We start from the raw sequence: 17,073 nt of genomic DNA on the forward strand, positions 1-17,073 counted from the left end.
TCTGCACCAGCCCCTTCCAACCGGGGATCTCCAAGCACTTGAGAGATTAACCGAGCTCAATACACCCCGACAAAGCCAGTATCACTGTCCCCATTTTACAGGCGGGGAAATGGAGGTCCAGAAAGAGGGGGTGGCCTTGCCCAAGATCACAAAGAACCCCAGCGGCTGACCAGCCCCCTGCAGGATACAAACTGCCTGCTGACTTCGCTGGGATTAACTGGTCCCTTGGAGTCCTCATTGCCAGCCCTGCTCACTAGCTCCTCGACAGCACCCCCGAGTCAGAGGCTCCTGGAGAGATGGGGCTGCAGCAGGTAGTTCCTGGGAGCGAATGAAAGCCGAAGAGCAGAGAGGGGTTTAGCCCAGGGTCTTCCCAGCCCTCTCACGCTACTGCAGAGAAGAGCCTGCCCCACGCAGCTCTCACCTGAGAGAGGCTTTGCCCAGGGCTGGGAAAGGAGACATGGGGAGAGAGTGGCCGGGCTCTCCAGACAGGGGCCTGCCTCACCCATGGCAGCAGGGGGCACGTGGAGGCTGGGCTCTGAGACAAGTGGCCGCAGGCGGGTGGAGTGGATGCAGGAGCTGAAAAGCAAGCAGTAGGACTCCCTGCCGAGGCAAAGGAGGAGGCAGGTAAGGAGATGCAGGACCCGCTTCTCTGGCCTTGAGATCATGGGCTCATGTCTTGGGCTTCACATGAATGGCCCCAATCCTTGCAGGTCAGCTACCCCATGAAGATTTCATTGGCCCCAGCCAGCATTTGCCTCCTTCCATTTGACTGTGCTTGCTGGAGCCTCCTCAGGCCCCTCCCAAGCCAGCCTCAGCATGCCAGTCTGCAATATGGACATAAGGTCAGCTGCTTCCCAAGCGCCACCAGGCCCCGACCAGGGATGGCTCCGCAGCACTGCCTCAGTTTCCCTATTAAGCAGCCCTGATAAAGAAACTCCACACAGCCAGGTCAGTGCTGGACACACGGCTTGCCGCTCCAGCAAAGTCACAAAACAAAGTTAACCCTTTCCAGGGTAACAGGAGTCCACCTAAAACATCCCAACAAACAAAACATTCTTCTGCCCTGCACGGGCTTTTCTTCAGCCCACCCTCTGGGCATTGTTCCCAGCTCCTTTCTGGGCCACCTCTCAGTCTCTCCGTCGCTCCGCTATCGAGCACTCAGTCTACAGGCTGGTTCCCCGGGATTACCTTCTCCTGGGCCCTGGCTCAGGGCCTCTTACAGGAGCCAGCCTGCTGCCCACTTCCTGTAGCTCCACCCCAGCCTGGGCTCACGCTCAGTCCTTTTATAAGAGCCAAGTGTTTATTAACGCACCAGCTGACCCCCTTTAGCCCCACCCTCTGGGAAACAGCTAATTAATTATGGCCCAGGTGGGGCTAGCCCCAGGTCCCCTTAAAGGGGCCAGTTACCCTGGGACAGGACGTTAAAGCTGGCACAGAGGGCCAGGAACTGAGTAGCAGTGGCTGGCTGGGTCCCATCAGAGAGGCTCGGCATGAGGGCTGTGTCCCCATGTGGGGCTGAATGATCTCATCTCTCCCTGAAGTCATGAGGCCCCCAGGACATTCAGCACCTGGCAGGATCACGCCCTGAGGTGCGGAAGGGAAAACTTAAGCATCAGCAGGGGGAGATGAACAATTCTTGGTCTCCACCAGTGGCTGGCATCTCCTTCGTGAAAGGGTTAGCGCCCAGTGCAACACATAGGCCGTTACGCAGTGCCCTGCAGAAAGTCCTGAAAAGATGCCAAAATCTCTCGCTCGCTCGCTAGCGTGGTGGACTCCGAGCTCCCAGCCCCGTGGCCGGTGGAGAAAAGCTCTTAGCAGCGACTCCCGCAGTCAGTGAAGCCTCTCGCTGTAACGCGAGGACAAAAGGCCGTTTTTCCGGCACAGTCTCATTCTCAAGTGGTGGCTCGGGATAGAGCCCTTAGGAGTTGCTTTAATGGCCTAATTTTCTTATTTCCCAGCCCCCCCCCTCTTTGTGAGATAGTTACGAGTCTCTCCTGCTGAGAGTCACAAAAGGACCTTCAGAGCATTGGCAACGGAACAAAACATTAGTGTCAGCAAATAATGTGATTTTAATAGTTCAATTCCAGTTTCATTATGTGCCAATTACTGCGGTGAGCCGGCCTGGGACCCTGCAGCCAGGCTCCCCGGCTCCAATTGGTTTGTTTGCATTAGTGTAAAAGGGAGGGTTTGATATGCAGCACTGAAGGAGCCGCTAATTCTAGCATTTTGTGCCGCCCACAACTCACTGCTCCCTCGCAGACAGGAGATGCTTCCTCCACCAGGCCCCACACTGGCAAAGTCTTAACCACATGCTATAGTTAAGCACATGTGCCAGTCCTGGGATCTCAGGGCCCACAGTGTGTCTGGGCAAGGAAGTAAACAGGGCAAAGTCCTCTTGTATTCCCTGGGATCCCCTCTCTAGTGCAGGAGTCCAAGTTCAGCTCACAGCACCAAGGGGATTTGAACACCCCAGCCACAACAGTGCCTTTTCCTCCAGGAAAAGCAAGGGCCCATTTTCGAGCCACGTGTGAATGTGTTTGCTGCACGCTTCTGAAAATCCCTGACCCGACTGTCCTGATGGAGAACTGGGGGGTTTTAACCATAAAATACAAATAAAATAACACTCAACCCACCATTAACTGCGTTTAGCGTTTTTCCTCTTCACAGCACTTTACAAACCCTAACGCCCCCGGAAGGTAGCTGGGGAAACTAAGGCACAAAGCGCTGCTATACCTTGCCCAAGGCCACAGAGGGAGACTCTGCCAGGAGTTCCTGGTTCAGCCCACACCTCTCTCTCTCTGCGAGTGCCAGCTACACAATCTGCTGTTTCAGGATTTGAAAGCTCAGCACGGGGAAGCCCCACTGGTCTTTTGCCTCCCCTTGCCCAGCTCTCTCCTGTGCGATGTGAGGAGTGGGAAGGAAAGCCTGGGGCACCTGGCAGAGCAGGAGAGTGCTGATAGGGCATGAGCTCAGCTCACTGCACTGGGCTCTGGCAAGGCCAAGGAGCTGGACACCATCTGTTCCAAATCTCCCCAGCCCATTGTAATGCAAAGGACAAGTGTTAACACTGGCTACCAGGCTGCACCTTTCTCAGCTCCCGCTTCCTGTGCCAGCTCCTCTCCCCCCCGAGCTTCAGTCAGAACAACTGCAACACAGCCTCCTGCAAAGACTCAGGCCTGGCCCCTAGTCTCACTCACTCAGGTGGAAATCAGGAGTAACTGCACTGGGAGCAATGAAGTCACGCTGGCGTAAAAGCAGCTGACACGAGATCAGACTCAGGCCCTTGGCTTTTCAGGTCGCACAACCAGCCCAAGCCCCAGCAGCATCCAGCTTGTTGAGTTCTGCTTCGGCGTTCTTCCGAGCGCTGGTGACAGAGGCAAAGGCTGGAAGGATGGTGTGGCTGGAGGAGCCAGTGACTTGATCCCGTTTCTCCAAAGCAGGATCAGGTTTGGGGTCCCAAATAAATCTTTTAAAAGCCCGTTCACCGAGCACTGGGCAGAGCGCGCCATGCTGCAATCCAGAAGACAGGCGGGAGCTGAGTACTTCCTTCTCTGGATCAGCCGTGAAATCCCCTCTGCGTCCATTGTCCACGTCACTCACAACCTTGTTAAGAACAGAGGCTGCTTGGAGAAGAATGGTGTGACCAACGTGGACGGATCAATCATACACCGCCTGTGGCCGCAGCTGCATCTGTCCGAGTCACGAGTCACGGGGCTCGTACAAGAGGGGCCTAGAGGAATGGCTCACTTCGTACTTTGTGATTCCTCCCTCCTCTTCTCCCCCAGGGGGAGGTGGGAGTGTTTCCCAGTAGATCCACAGATCTACCAGCCATTCCTCAGGAGTTCAGCTCTCTTTGTGAGGGACATGGTATAAATACAGAGATGGACAAAACAGGTGTCCTTGCCCCTCCCCTGCTCTGCCACTGCCATGCCCCCAGGCATGCTCCCTGCTCGGGTACGGGCAGACCCCCTGGAACACAGCTCTGTGCTGGAGATCCCCCCCGCCCCAGTTCTGCTGCGTTCAGGGCCTCCCGTGGTTCCACCAGGGCCTGAGGGGCTGGCCCTTTGCCTTCTATCACCAAAGAAATGGCCAAGAAAGCAAGTTTCTTGATACCGTTTGGGACTGAACAACTGACCCGCATGTCCGGCCTACGGGTGAGCAGGCCAGACAGGCTCAGAGCCGCTGGGGGCTGACCGTAATCCATACGCTTAGTCACGCCTAGTGACTAGACCATGTACAGAGGTGATGGGGTCTGCTGCAGCCTTTAAGCCAACTGACCCTATTACAATCAATGGCAAGACTCCCAGTGACTGCAATGGGGCCAGGCGTTCAGGCTCGTGCTTTTAGAGACAAAGGCCTCAGGTTCAATCCTTGCAGGTGACGCAGTCTGGGGCACTGTTAGACACGTAACTCCGGGCTTTGCACTGGTGCTTTCCCATGTGCTGGCCGAGTGCCTAGCACACCAAGGAGAGCCGGAAATGCTCTCTAAGGCAGGTCTACACTCCAAACTCTGGTCGGCACAAGTTACATCCATGTACAGCTGCCGCGGTCTGGATATCGCTGGGGTGTGTCCACGCTGAACATACACACCGGGACAGGGCAGTGCCCCATGGGGAGATGTGACGAAGTGGGACTGTTCTTAATGTTTTCCTCAGTTTCCCCTATGCAGTTCTTAAGTATCTAGGTGGTGGGATAAGGGTGTACGATTGCTGCAGAGCAAAGGGCCAGTGTACATAAATGCCCGACACTCTGTCTCCTAGCAACTGATGGCCTGGGCCCCTCCTCTGCAAAGGTGCCCACCGAAGGTGTTGGAGACAAACAGATCAGGTGACCTCCTGGCCTGGGAAAGAGACAAAGGCCAGAGAAGGAGGGACTGGATGGGGGTTGGAGTTTGGAGCTAGCTGGGGACTGGAAGGGAGGGCAGACGGGGGTCTGCCTCGCTGGGCCCCAGAATGGACCCGGCTGAGGGGTCCCGTTCGCTGGACCTACAAGCTCTGTTTTAGACCATGTTCCTGTCATCTAATAAACCTCTGTTTTACTGGCTGGCTGAGAGTCACGCCTGGCTACAAAGTGGGGGTGCAGGACCCTTTGGCTTCCCCAGGACCCTGCCTGGGCGGACTCGCTGTGGGAAGCACACGGAGGGGCATATGCTGAATGCTCCCAGGAGAGACCCAGGAGGTGAAGCCGTGTGAGCGTCTTGCCCTGGGGAGAGGAGGCTCCCCAAAGTCCTGACTGGCTTTGTGGGGAGCAGTTCCAAAGCATCGCCTGGGGACTCCGTGACAGGAGGTATCCAGTGTGCAACGTGCCGCTGTCTGGGCAGAGGGCTGCGCCGTTGGCTGCTGACTTTGACCAGCCACATGCAAGGGCCATTGCAAGGGCTCTCGAGCTATATGGGCTATACATGGGCTATGTGGGTGCAGGAGGCTCTGAAGAAGCATTTGGACTGTCAGCCTCGGTCATGTTCTGTGCTGGAGCGTTGTCTGGGGCTGGAGCTCCGTGTGCTGCCAGGAACTGTGCAGTGCTTCTTGTTGTGCATTTATACAAGTTGTCACATGGTGCTTGCTGTACATTTACAGGCACTGGGTGCTTTGCATACTGCCGTGCATTCTGCAATATGGACTGGGAACGAATCAAGATAATTCTAGTCTCTGGGGAGGGTGTCAGTCTGATAGCCAGCTGGCCAACTGGTCAAGCAGTGGCTCCACAGATTATTTTGGCCTCATGCTTCTAGAAGGGGTCCTGGCTGGGTTGTATGTTGTTGTACCTCATTCTCTCCTGACTGTCCCTTCCATTCCCCTGAGGGGTCTGTCACAGAGTATGTGCAGTGGAACAAGGTAGGGGGACCCAGGCCAACTCACCTCACCAGGTCCTGAATCAGGGCCCTAGAGGGGCACTACAGTGTCTGGACCAGTTGTTGCCCACCCCACCCCCCAAGTTATACTCCCCGCAGGTCGCTTTCTATCAGGCTGTGGCTCCATTTGGGGCCTGGACAGAGATTTAGGTGTATCCACTTCATCTGCCCGTAGGACAATGTCCCATTCTTCACAGGCTCTTGTGAGTTTCCAACTCCCAAAGGGAGGGGGGGGATCTGGATCACGGTGTCCATTGTAGGCTTAACAAAGCTGTAGTCACTCTTCTCACAGCTCCAGGCGTCAGCCTCACCTCAGGGTGCAGCCGGTAGCTCCTTCCCCTTGCCTGCCAGAGCCCTTTCAATCTGTCCCTCCACCTGGAGCATGTCCTGCAGCTGCTCAGGGACGGGGCCTCCCTTGCCTTGGCCTGGGTTAGTGCCAGTCTGTAGACTCTATCACTTTCTTCAACAATGGAACTTTACTGAGTGGCCAAACGTAAGAAAGAAAGAAAGAAAGAAAGAAAGAAAGAAAGAAAGAAAGAAAGAAAGAAAGAAAGAAAGAAAGAAAGCCAAACCTCTCACAGGAAATGCACTAGAAACCTCTCATGTAAATTGATGGACTGGAACTTTACACTTGGAAAGGCAGCAAACAAACATTTCTGTCCATTTCAATGCACACATGTAGTCCATTGTGGCCAGGCATATGCCAGCCGTGGTTCCCACAGGCCAGTGTATGTGACACTGGGGTTTTCCTTGCTGTCCCACCATGTGCAGTGGTCAGAATTAAGATGCAACCCGTGATGCCACATGGAATGTCGGGGGGTGTAGGGACCTGCTACCAGGGAGTTCTCTAAGGACTGCAAAGGGTAGGGAGTCGGGGACGGCTGGACCTGTAGGCCAGCCAGAGTCTTCAGCATTTGAGTTTGCTGCCTGAGAAGACCTCTAATGTCCCGGTGCATCTGCATCTCCTTTCACAGCTGGGATTCCTGGGCCTTTCTTCTGTCTGCTCTTTCCTTCTCCGTGACGTCTGTTTGCGGTCCGATGTGGCCCTGGCTTGCAGGATCTCGCTGAACACATCCTCCTTGGTTGTCTTCTTGCGCCTCCTCTTCAGGGCCAGGCGTTCTGCGGGTGTGGAGGGGGCACCCCTCAAGCCTGCAGCAGCTGATAAAAACTGACAGCTGCCTCACGGGGATTTACAGTCACTACAGAAAGGGAAAGAGAAGTTTTAAAACTTCCTTCCCTTATTCTCAGACAAGCTTGTAATTAGACATGCTACTGATCGCCACTTCAGCTGTGGGTGGGGGAAAGGAACTTTGGTTGCATGAAACAATCAAATTTCAGCCTCTATTCCATGGGTACAGGGCCCTGGCACGGAATATTGGCACTATTCTCCACAGACGGTGGGGATTTTAGCTGAGATCTCACTCTGAAGGGTAACAAAAGCCCAGAGAACTCAACTGCTACTGGTGTCCCAAAGCTGGACGGACCCATAGGCCACTGCCTATTTACTGCAGTCGTGCTAGCCAAACTCACCGCAGAGCGGCATGGGAAAGGGTCCTACCGCCAGGGGCGGCGAGTTATGTGGGCCTAGGGTGCCTGGGGTCCAGCAAATTCAGGGCCTGGGGGCCCGGCTGCACCAATGTTCGGGGCTGGGTCTCTCCCCTGGCCTGGCCTGCTGCCCCTGCGCACCTCCCCCGAGTGTCTCTGCCTGCTCTGGGCAGTGGGCAGCTGCGCTCCCACACCCCAATCCCCTGTCCCAGCCCAGAGCCCGCACCCAGCACCCAAACCCCCTCCTGCACCCAGCACCCCAAACCCTCTCCCGCACCCCAACCCCCTGTCCCAGCCCAGAGCCCGCACCCAGCACCCAAACCCCCTCCTGCACCCAGCACCCCAAACCCTCTCCCGCACCCCAACCCCCGTCCCAGCCCAGAGCCCGCACCCAGCACCCAAACCCCCTCCTGCACCCAGCACCCCAAACCCTCTCCCACACCCCAACCCCCTGTCCCAGCCCAGAGCCCGCACCCAGCACCCAAACCCCCTCCCACACCCAGCACCCCAAACCCTCTCCCGCACCCCAAACCCCTGTCCCAGCCCAGAGCCCGCACCCAGCACCCAAACCCCCTCCTGCACCCAGCACCCCAAACCCTCTCCCGCACCCCAACCCCCTGTCCCAGCCCAGAGCCCGCACCCAGCACCCAAACCCCCTCCCACACCCAGCACCCCAAACCCTCTCCCGCACCCCAAGCCCCTGTCCCAGCCCAGAGCCCGCACCCAGCACCCAAACCCCCTCCTGCACCCAGCACCCCAAACCCTCTCCCGCACCCAAACCCCCTCCCACACCCAGCACCCCAAACCCTCTCCCGCACCCCAACCCCCTGTCCCAGCCCAGAGCCCACACCCAGCACCCAAATCCCCTCCCACACCCAGCAGCCAAAACCCTCTCCTGCACCTCAACCCCCTGTCCCAGCCCAGAGCCCACACCCAAACTTCCTCCCGGAGCCTGCACCCCAAACCCTCTCCTGCACCCCCTCCTGCACCTCAACCCCCTGTCCCAGCCTGCACCCCAAACCCTCTCCCCCACCCAAACTCCCTCCCAGAGCCTTAGACAGTTGTGTGGACCTGGGCACCACCAAAAATTATACAAACCTGCTGCCCCTGCCTACCACAGAGGAAGAAATAAGGCAGCCATCCCTAGAAACCTTCGGAACTATCTCCAGAATTGCAGAATATCTCCATGAAAGTTTCATCGAGATCTCTCGGGCGGATACAAGGGCCGTATGTGCACAAACAAACCGCGCCACATGGCCCCCGCAGCCTAACCCCACAGGGGAATGAAAAGCACATGCCAGCTCTGCCCCCTTTGTTGGGCTTCTGTCTCTTCTCACACATGAATAAAACCGGGAGAAGTCGATTCCTGGGTCTTGTTAGCTTGGGAACAGGCCAGGCGCCATCTTTAAATTTAAACCCCGTAAGGAAAAATGTATGCAGTCATTTACCCTGGTCCCTTCCCCTTCATCAGTCTCATCCATGCTCGGCTGGCGGGACTGGCTAGAGACTGGTGGAGTCTCGAACAGGTCCTGGCTTGTGGCATGGCTAGACCGCCTGCCACGTCTCCCTCCTGCTCCTCGCTGGTCCAGACAGGGTCTGTGTCTCAGGGTCCTGAGAGGGATCCACGATGGCCTGCCTGGTGCTGGTGGAGTCTCTGCCAAGTATGGCCTGCAGCTGGTCTGTAAAAGTGGCAGGTCTGAGGCTCAGCATCAGATTGCTGGTTGGCCACCCTGCCCCGGTGGTATGCCTGCCTCAGCTCCTTCGCTGTCATGTGTCACTGCTGCTGATCCTTGTCGGACCCCTTCTGCCTGCAGCGCTGGTGCAATCTGTTCATAGATGTCCATGTTTCTGCGGCTGGTCCGTCACACAGACTCTTCTCCCCCACCCTGGGGCCAGGAGATCCAATGCCTCCTGTCTAGGCCAGGCAGGAGCGCGGCTGGTGCGCAGAGCTGGCATGGACAGTGGCACACAGCCAGGGAGAGCTGCTAAGTGTGCTCGTCACGCTGGACAATCAGGAAACAGCATTTCAAAAATACTTGGTGGAGTTCTGGGGGGTGGCGTCTAGTTTCTGTGACCGCTGAGCAGTGGAGTTCACAATTGTGACCAGAGCGGTCACTGATGCAGGGAATGGGGCTTTGTGGGACAGCTGTTGGAGGACTGCTAGGTCGACACAGGTCAAGCCGTGTCTACACTCGCACTGCGACGACCTCAGCAGTTTGGCTGGGGCTCCACATTGGTCGGGGAGGTGGGTTTGCTGCGTGACCCTAATGGAGAGCTTAGGATGGCTGGTGACACGGTGTAGACATGGGCACAAGTATGTTGATGGAAGGACACTTATGTCGACCTGCGTAGTGTAGACCAGGCCTTATTAGCCCCAGCTCTCACAGCATCACAGAGGCTTGCGATGAAAAAGACCTAGCAGGTCATAACCCATCCAGGGCAGACTTGTTCTCTGTGCTCCCCAGACAGACTCATCTCTTTGGGGCAGGAACATGCCCATTTGTCTGCACAGTGCGGCACGGCACCCCGCTGCCAGTCTCCCCCCTGCACACTGAGGAGCGGATGGGATGGACGGACACACAGACAGACGCTCAGCATCCGAGGCTGCCCTCAGAGCTGGCCTGTGGGAAGTGACAAGTGCTGGGCCAGCGTGTACTTTGTCCTTTGTGCTTTGGGGCAAGAGGGGCATAGGCAAGAGGTGTGAGCAGCTGGTAGGGGGTGGGAGATTACCGTAGTGTCCACCAGCCTCAGTTAGTCAGAGCCCAGGGCCCGCTGTGCTAGGAGCTGTACAAACATAGTACATTCATAATCCCTTGCACTAGGGTGCTTGCCTTTGTGGGGCCATGGAGGGCTGAGCCCTCAGGGGCGGGGGATCCCAGCAGGGAGGAGAGGTAGCTGTCAAGTACTAGGAGGAGGGGTGAACAAAGCAAAGCCCCCAGCTGTGGGGCTACACCCTAGGCAGCGAAAGCACAGCCCACAACTGCAGCAATGCAAGCCACAGGCTTCCAGAAGCCCACTCAGCTGAAGCATTTCAGAGCTCTCTGCTCCCCTTGTCCTCAGGGCATAGGCAGTCTGGATCCACAGGGAGTCCCCCTCCCAGGTCTGTGCAAGGGAGCCCAGACACCAGTGACCTTCTCCTCTTGATGTAATCAAACTCACTAATTGGGCTTGTCATTGCAATGATCCTGCTGCCTGCAATGCACAATGGCCCGACAGGCACACAAACCCTATGGCAGTGCCTTCCCCTCCACCAGCCAGCAGCTGCTGTGCATAGTTCATTACTGGAACAAAGGGAAAGGGGAGGGATAAGGCAGCACAAAATATGCACATCTGCTAATACAATCTCCAACTCTTCAAGGATTCAACAAGTGATCCTGCCTCCCTCCCTCCCCCGCCCTCTGTTTTCATTGCGGGGCACAATTATTCTCCCATCATTCTGTCAGTTCCATGGATCTCATTAAAACAAGATTTCATCGCCCATCAGCTTGCGAGAATGAAATGCTGATTCTTATTTGTTATGCATTTGATCATACAGTTTATGTTTCAACTCAGAAAAATATTCTCTCTTGCCCTGACAGGGCATGGCTAGGTTTGTATGAACCAAACACAGCGGCAGCTGCATGAGAAATAAGAAATCAATTACAAGAAATCATTTAATTTTCAAAAACTGATGATCAAGCAGAAATCTACAGAGAAGGCTATTAGAGCTAATTACTGCCTTCTTCATATTAAAAACAACCCAAGGAACACCGGTGTAAAAATTCAGAGAAAGAGTTCGGACAGCAGCTCTGCTCTGAAGAATGTGTTGAAAGGTTTGGTTTGTTGTCACAAGCACAGTTAGCCCTTCAACTGCTGCGTGTCACGTTAAACCTCGCGCCTCCACAATAAACCTGTTGAAATGCACATTCTCATTTGCAAGGCTCACCCCGAGACAAGCCGCACAGCAAGTGGCCAGCTAAAGACCCTCATTATTAACCTTGTTCAGAGTGATATAAATAATCCAAAACAATACCAGCATCTCCTCAGCTTTGCCAGCCAGCTCTGTCCTTAACTTGTTCCAATTACTGACTCCAATTTTCAAGTGTTGAAACCAAAAAGAACCTAGCCCCAGTTGTAACTAAATTCATTAATCATTATCCTGAGAGGAAAAAACAAGAGAGACCCACTGATCTAACAGTAATTGATACAGAGTACAATTTTCCTAAAAGGTAATTTGGGATATTATTCCGTAATCCTTTATTTAAACAAGAAGAAAATTGCTTTTCAGTTGCAGCCATTTTAATCCATTATACATCTTGCAAAGTGAAATAATTAGAAAGAGCTCCATGTGGCACAGTCTGAATGATGTCACATCAACGCATTGATTAAAAGCTTTAAGTCCTTCCTTTCCCACCCATCCCCAACGCTTCTTCAAATCCCAAGTGAGGACCCACAGCCACTGGGTGTTCCAGCTCATGCTCTGAAAAACACGGATCAGCCCAGTGCGCTGCCCAGGAGAAACTGGTGGGACCCGAAAGAGACAACAGGGGAACTGGCTGATTTTAATACAAGTTGTTTTTTAATAGGCCCAGTTTATAGCCAAGAAAATGGTGTAATTAGGGACTCCAAGGAATCCCAGCTTGTTTGAGTGGTTAGAGCAAAGGCCTGGCAAACAGAAGGGCCGCGTGTTCCAAGGAGAATCCCGTGGCTAAAGGCACAGGATTAGAAGTCAGCCAATCTCCAGTCCGTATCCAGCTCTGCCACAAACCTAGGCCCCAACTATGCAACTGGATCCACACAGGCAGACTCTTGCACCTGAACAGGGGTCTGCTGAAGTCAATGGGGCCCTGCTGGGGGCCATGTGGGTCCAGTTTCAGGAATAGGGGCCTTGCTTTTCTGTATCATCACAGGCAAGTCATTGATCCTTGCTATCCCCCCATTTAAACGGGGATGATGATAAGATCGGACGCACATGGAGGCCTAATGAAATGTCTCCAAAGTGCACTGAGATCCCTGGATGGAAAGTGATCTAGAAATGCCAAGTAGAGTTAATATTAAGCATTCAAGCAGAGCCAGCGAATGACCTCTGAGCTATTGTGTGACCTCTGGGAAATCATGTGGCCCCACTGTGCCTCGACCAAACCAGATGTGAAACTGGGTGGAAGCAGAACACAACTGGGAAAACAGATGCCACATCCAAGCCGAGCTTTTCTAAGCAAAGCCATTACAAGACAGAGAGAAATGAATACCAAATGCAAATACATTGCGTGATGTGCACAGCCTGGAGAAGGCTGTCCCCTTGGCATGTGCACATGCTCCTATTAACACTAATGGGAGGCAGGCAAGCGTGTCAGGGGGAGAACAGACCCCAAAGGACTTTCTTTCCCTTTGATATTTCTCCATTTAGAGAAGATAGTTTTGACCTTTTGCAAGCAAAGTGGGTAGGAATTTGTAAACCGAGAAATCTCATCAGCATGAGACACACGATGAAACACAGCCTGATCTGGGCTGCTAATGGTGTGCTGATTGCATCCGACTATCCCCAAACTGAGCATGGCTGTGCTCTATTGGCTAGGAAGGGCATTTAAGACTGGGCTGGAAATCTGCATGCAAGGAACTGTCCCTCTTCTGACCATTCGTAATTATGGAGGCTCGGAACAGGTCGAATGTGAAGGCACATTTCCCAGCATTTGTACACTTGCCTGCGGGTAGTCTGAATAGATTACACATGTTCACTCTCATGCAACTGATACCGTCTCTATGGAATACCCACAAGAATGATTGTGCATGGTTATTGTGAATGGGCTGATTACAGTGGACTTTAATGGATTGCTACAGTACCTTTAAATCAAGATAAGCTAAACACTAGTGCTGTCTAGCAAGGACACATTATTGGGCACATAGGCAGATACAGTTTGCACCCACAAAACTTATGCCTTCACTTTTATGCCTACAGTTCAGCTGCAGGACAAAGTGCGGTGTTAGCAACTCTAACCCAACTGCAGTTTTAGGCTTGTGCTGAAATTCATTCTGCAGGTTGCAAAAATGCAGGGGCAAATTCTGCAGGTGCAAATTGTTCTCACAAAAGTGAAGCTGGGCCTCACGCCTGTAAACACATTGACTGAATGTAAGTTGTGATGCACAAAAGGCCCCAGTGCAATAGGGCCAGGCCCAGGTCCACACTGACAAAGGAGCTCAAGGAAAAGTCTTCTCTTCACATGCACAGTTAACACAGCAATAATTCAACACCTAGAACCTGCACCAAACCCAGCCTCGGTAATGAGTGTAGTAAACTGCATGTAACTGGTCACGGGAACAAGTAACAAATCCCAAGCTTAGAAAGAGACTGATCTACAATTTGAGTCCAACGTGGCCAGGAGATCAGTTCTGAGAGCTACCACTTTAATTGGCTTAAAACCCTACCCCACTAGAACAGCTCAGGGGGGCAGATTATTTATAGAACCAGGAGCAAAAAAATAAAATAAGACATGAACCAATGACTACAATGTAATTGTAGTGGAGCCATTCTCAAACTGGGACCCGTGGAGCACTGGTAGGCCCAGGACCACTTGCTAACAGTCTGTAGACAGCTGGCTGGTCCCAGGGTGCTGGCTCTCCTCCACGTTTCCAGCTGCTACAGCACATTAAAGACAGTTTTTACACAATAGATTTCCCTAATAGCGCTTTTCCTGGTAAGCACTTGCTGCAGATGCCATGGGCTGGGATCACGAATGGGCAGGAAGGCGGTCTATGCAGTCATGAATGAGACGAGACAGACAATCTCACTATTAAGATGCGCTCTATACTGTGAAAGAGTTGGAGAAGCCTCATGCTACCTGATCACGGGAAGAGTACTAGACAAAGACCTCCTCACAGATATGCTGAGACAAACAAGGCCACAGAATACAGAAATACAGGGTGGGAATAGCACCAAAGCCTGATCCAAACTCCTCAGTTCCTAGTTGCAGTTCAGCAATTTACCATGGCCTCCCCTTTCTTTCCCAGCATTAACCTCTCTAGAAATCAGCTCCATTGCAGAGTCCTAGGTCCTTTGCCTTGTGCTGTCTGTAGCTCTGTGAATCTGAAAGGGAGCGTTGACGGCTGTCTGGGGTGGAGAAAAGAAAGGGAAGCTCCGTAGTATGGCCCTGGGAAACAGACCTGCCAGTAAATGCTCAGCTCCGAGTTCTGGAGAGCCAGTAGAGATGCAGGCAGTGGAGCTGACCTCTGTTGAGTGCCTGTCTGTGCTCTCTCTCATCCTGCTCCCATGGACCATCTCTGGCCCCAGCTATTTTGGTGGGCAGCAGATGAATGAAATGCAGAGGAAAGGGACAAAGGAAGGGGACAGGCTGGATCTGCTATGGCTCCAATGCTACCCCACCCCGGCACATCCTATGTGACACTGCTGACTTCCATGGGTGTGGGCACAGAATGGGACCCTGATCTGAGCCAAAGGCATCCAGCACCCTGCCGGATGCTCTCAGCACCTCACAGGATCAGGCCCTACAGGGAACCAAGGCTGAGCAGTTCAATTTCTGACTGAAGTGGTGAGTGGATTAGAATGGTGCAGCACTTTAGCATGGACTGCTCGGCGTGGTCCCTTGTCACAGGGACCAGGACACCTCGTTCACCCCTTCACGAGGGGCTGGCAGCTTGGCTGGTGTCCACACACATGCAGTTAAACTGAGTGTGTGTTTGTGTGTTGGCTGGGTAGGGGTGATCCTGTCAGCTGTCTGGTGGCTTTTTATCTGGTACCTGTTTCCTCATGCCATGAAAATGCTCCATAAATGTAATATCTCAAAACAGCCCCTAGCCCAGGTGCTGCCTCCCCCTCCCCCATGGCTGGGGTTTAGGTGAAGCACCCCCATGGCACATCAGTTACATTTAGCCCTCAACGCCTGTCTTGGTCCAGGGCTTTCCCTCCCCCCGGCTCCGGTGTGCCCAGGTCTCTCGGATGGGGCTCACTGGAGGGAGTTTATATAATAACCCCAAGACACACACCTAAGAGGAAGCAGCCCCCGTCTCCGTCACCTTCCCCCCTCCATGCTGGCCGTATGCTTCAGCCTCAGGGGACCAGCCACCCCCTGGTCACAGCTAATGAACTGTTGATCTCAGGGATCTGATTACAGAAGAGACCCTTTCCTGCTCCAGCCCAGCTGTTCCAGACAAGCAGCTGGGGCCATATTCCACGGGGGGGGGGAGGGAATGGGTGTAGCTGGGGACAGGACTGCCTCTAAAGCTTTGGAAATTAGAAGCAGGAGAGCTGGGGGTGAGGGGCTTGGAGTGGGCAGGTCCTAGGGGAAGGTGGGCAATGGGCTGCTAGGTTCTGAGGGGCAGGGAGGGTCCAGGAGGGATCCTCCCCCTCCCCCCACTTGCTGGCTGATGTCCAGCTGCAGAACTGTTCAAAGGCCAAGTCCAAAGGCAGGCTGCAAACTCCCCATCGGGACAGAGCACGTGGTGGGGGCAGATCCCCTTCCCCCATCCTCAGGGAAATCCAGGCTGCACCGAGCTCCCTTCCACTGCTCCCCAGAGCCTCTGGAGGGCTCCGACCCCCAGGCCTGGCAGCCGAGTTCCAGGGGCAGTGCAAGGCAGGGGTAGATCCCTGTGTCCTGGACCCCCTTCCCCTGCCAGTTCCAGCGACAGGGAGGAGAAGGAGCCCGGCTAAAGCCCCCGGCCTGGGTTGGGCTGGGCACATGAAGAGCCCCGTGTGTAGACACGGCTCCGGGGCTGTCCTAGGTGAATTCGCCGGGCCAAGGGGGCAGATCCACCCATGCTCCCCGGACTCCCCGCTCCCGGATGAACCGGCCGAGCTGCCTATGGAAGGGGGGCGGGAACCCACGCTCCCCTTCCCCCCCTGTCCCAGGCTCTGCAGGGGAGCGGGGCACGAAGCCAGGCTCCCTCCCCCGGGGCCCGCCCCTACCTCCAGACCTGTCCCAGCTGCAGGAGGTGGATGAGGGACTGCAGGATCCAGATGCAAAGGCGGCAGCAGCCCCGGGTCCGGTAGGCGCTGGGGGCCGGGGCGGGGGGAGGCGAGAGGAGCGCGGAGCCGGGCCGGCCGCTGTCCTTGGTGCAGCCGCTGTCCTTGGTGCTGGCGGCGGGGGCCGCGGCCGGGTTCGCGGCCGGCCCGGGGGCTCGGGGCGCCGCGTAGTCGTAGACGAACCACCTGAAGCTGAGCAGTTGCACCACGAGCGAGGGCAGCAGCACGAAGAGCAGCGTGAGGCCGAACCACCAGAGCTGGCGCCGCAGGTAGTAATCGGCCGCCAGCCACAGGTCGCTGGCCCCGTCCGAGAAGAAGACGAGCAGGGCGCACAGCACCCAGCAGCAGTCCAGCAGGCTGTAGGCGCGGGGCACCGGCGGGGCGGCCGCCAAGGGGCTGCCCGGCCCGGGCCCCGCGCCCCCGCCTCGGCGGGACCCGCCCGGCAGGGTGCCCCCGCCGCCGCTCTCCGCGCCCTCCATGCGCACTGCCGAGGCCGCTCCGGCTCCATCCGACTTCGCGGCCATGTTGGAGGAGAGGAGGAGAAAGGAGGGAGAGGGAGAGACTTCCGGAGGGAGGGAGGGGAGCGGAGGGCTGGGACGGGGAGGGGAGAGCGATGGAGGGGGGCTGGAGGGAGAGGAGGGGGCTGGAGGGAGGGGCAGAGGCTGGATGGGGCTGGAGAGAGGGGAGGGGGCTGGAGAGAGGGGAGGGGGCTGGAGGGAGGGGA

At 55.4% G+C, this 17,073-nt stretch overlaps 1 protein-coding gene across 1 annotated transcript in view; it reads right to left on the minus strand.

The window, feature by feature from the left end:
- The window catches only part of XKR7 (XK related 7), a 29,487-nt gene extending 12,614 nt beyond the window's left edge, over positions 1-16,873 (minus strand). The window contains exon 1 of the mRNA XM_054046095.1: positions 16,293-16,873. Coding sequence (XP_053902070.1) covers positions 16,293-16,873 — 581 coding nt within the window. The remainder of the gene's footprint in view (positions 1-16,292) is intronic.
- Between the last annotated feature and the right edge of the window lie 200 nt (positions 16,874-17,073).

The sequence above is a fragment of the Malaclemys terrapin genome, chromosome 12 (genome assembly GCF_027887155.1).
Source record: "Malaclemys terrapin pileata isolate rMalTer1 chromosome 12, rMalTer1.hap1, whole genome shotgun sequence".
Taxonomy (NCBI): Eukaryota; Metazoa; Chordata; order Testudines; family Emydidae; genus Malaclemys; species Malaclemys terrapin.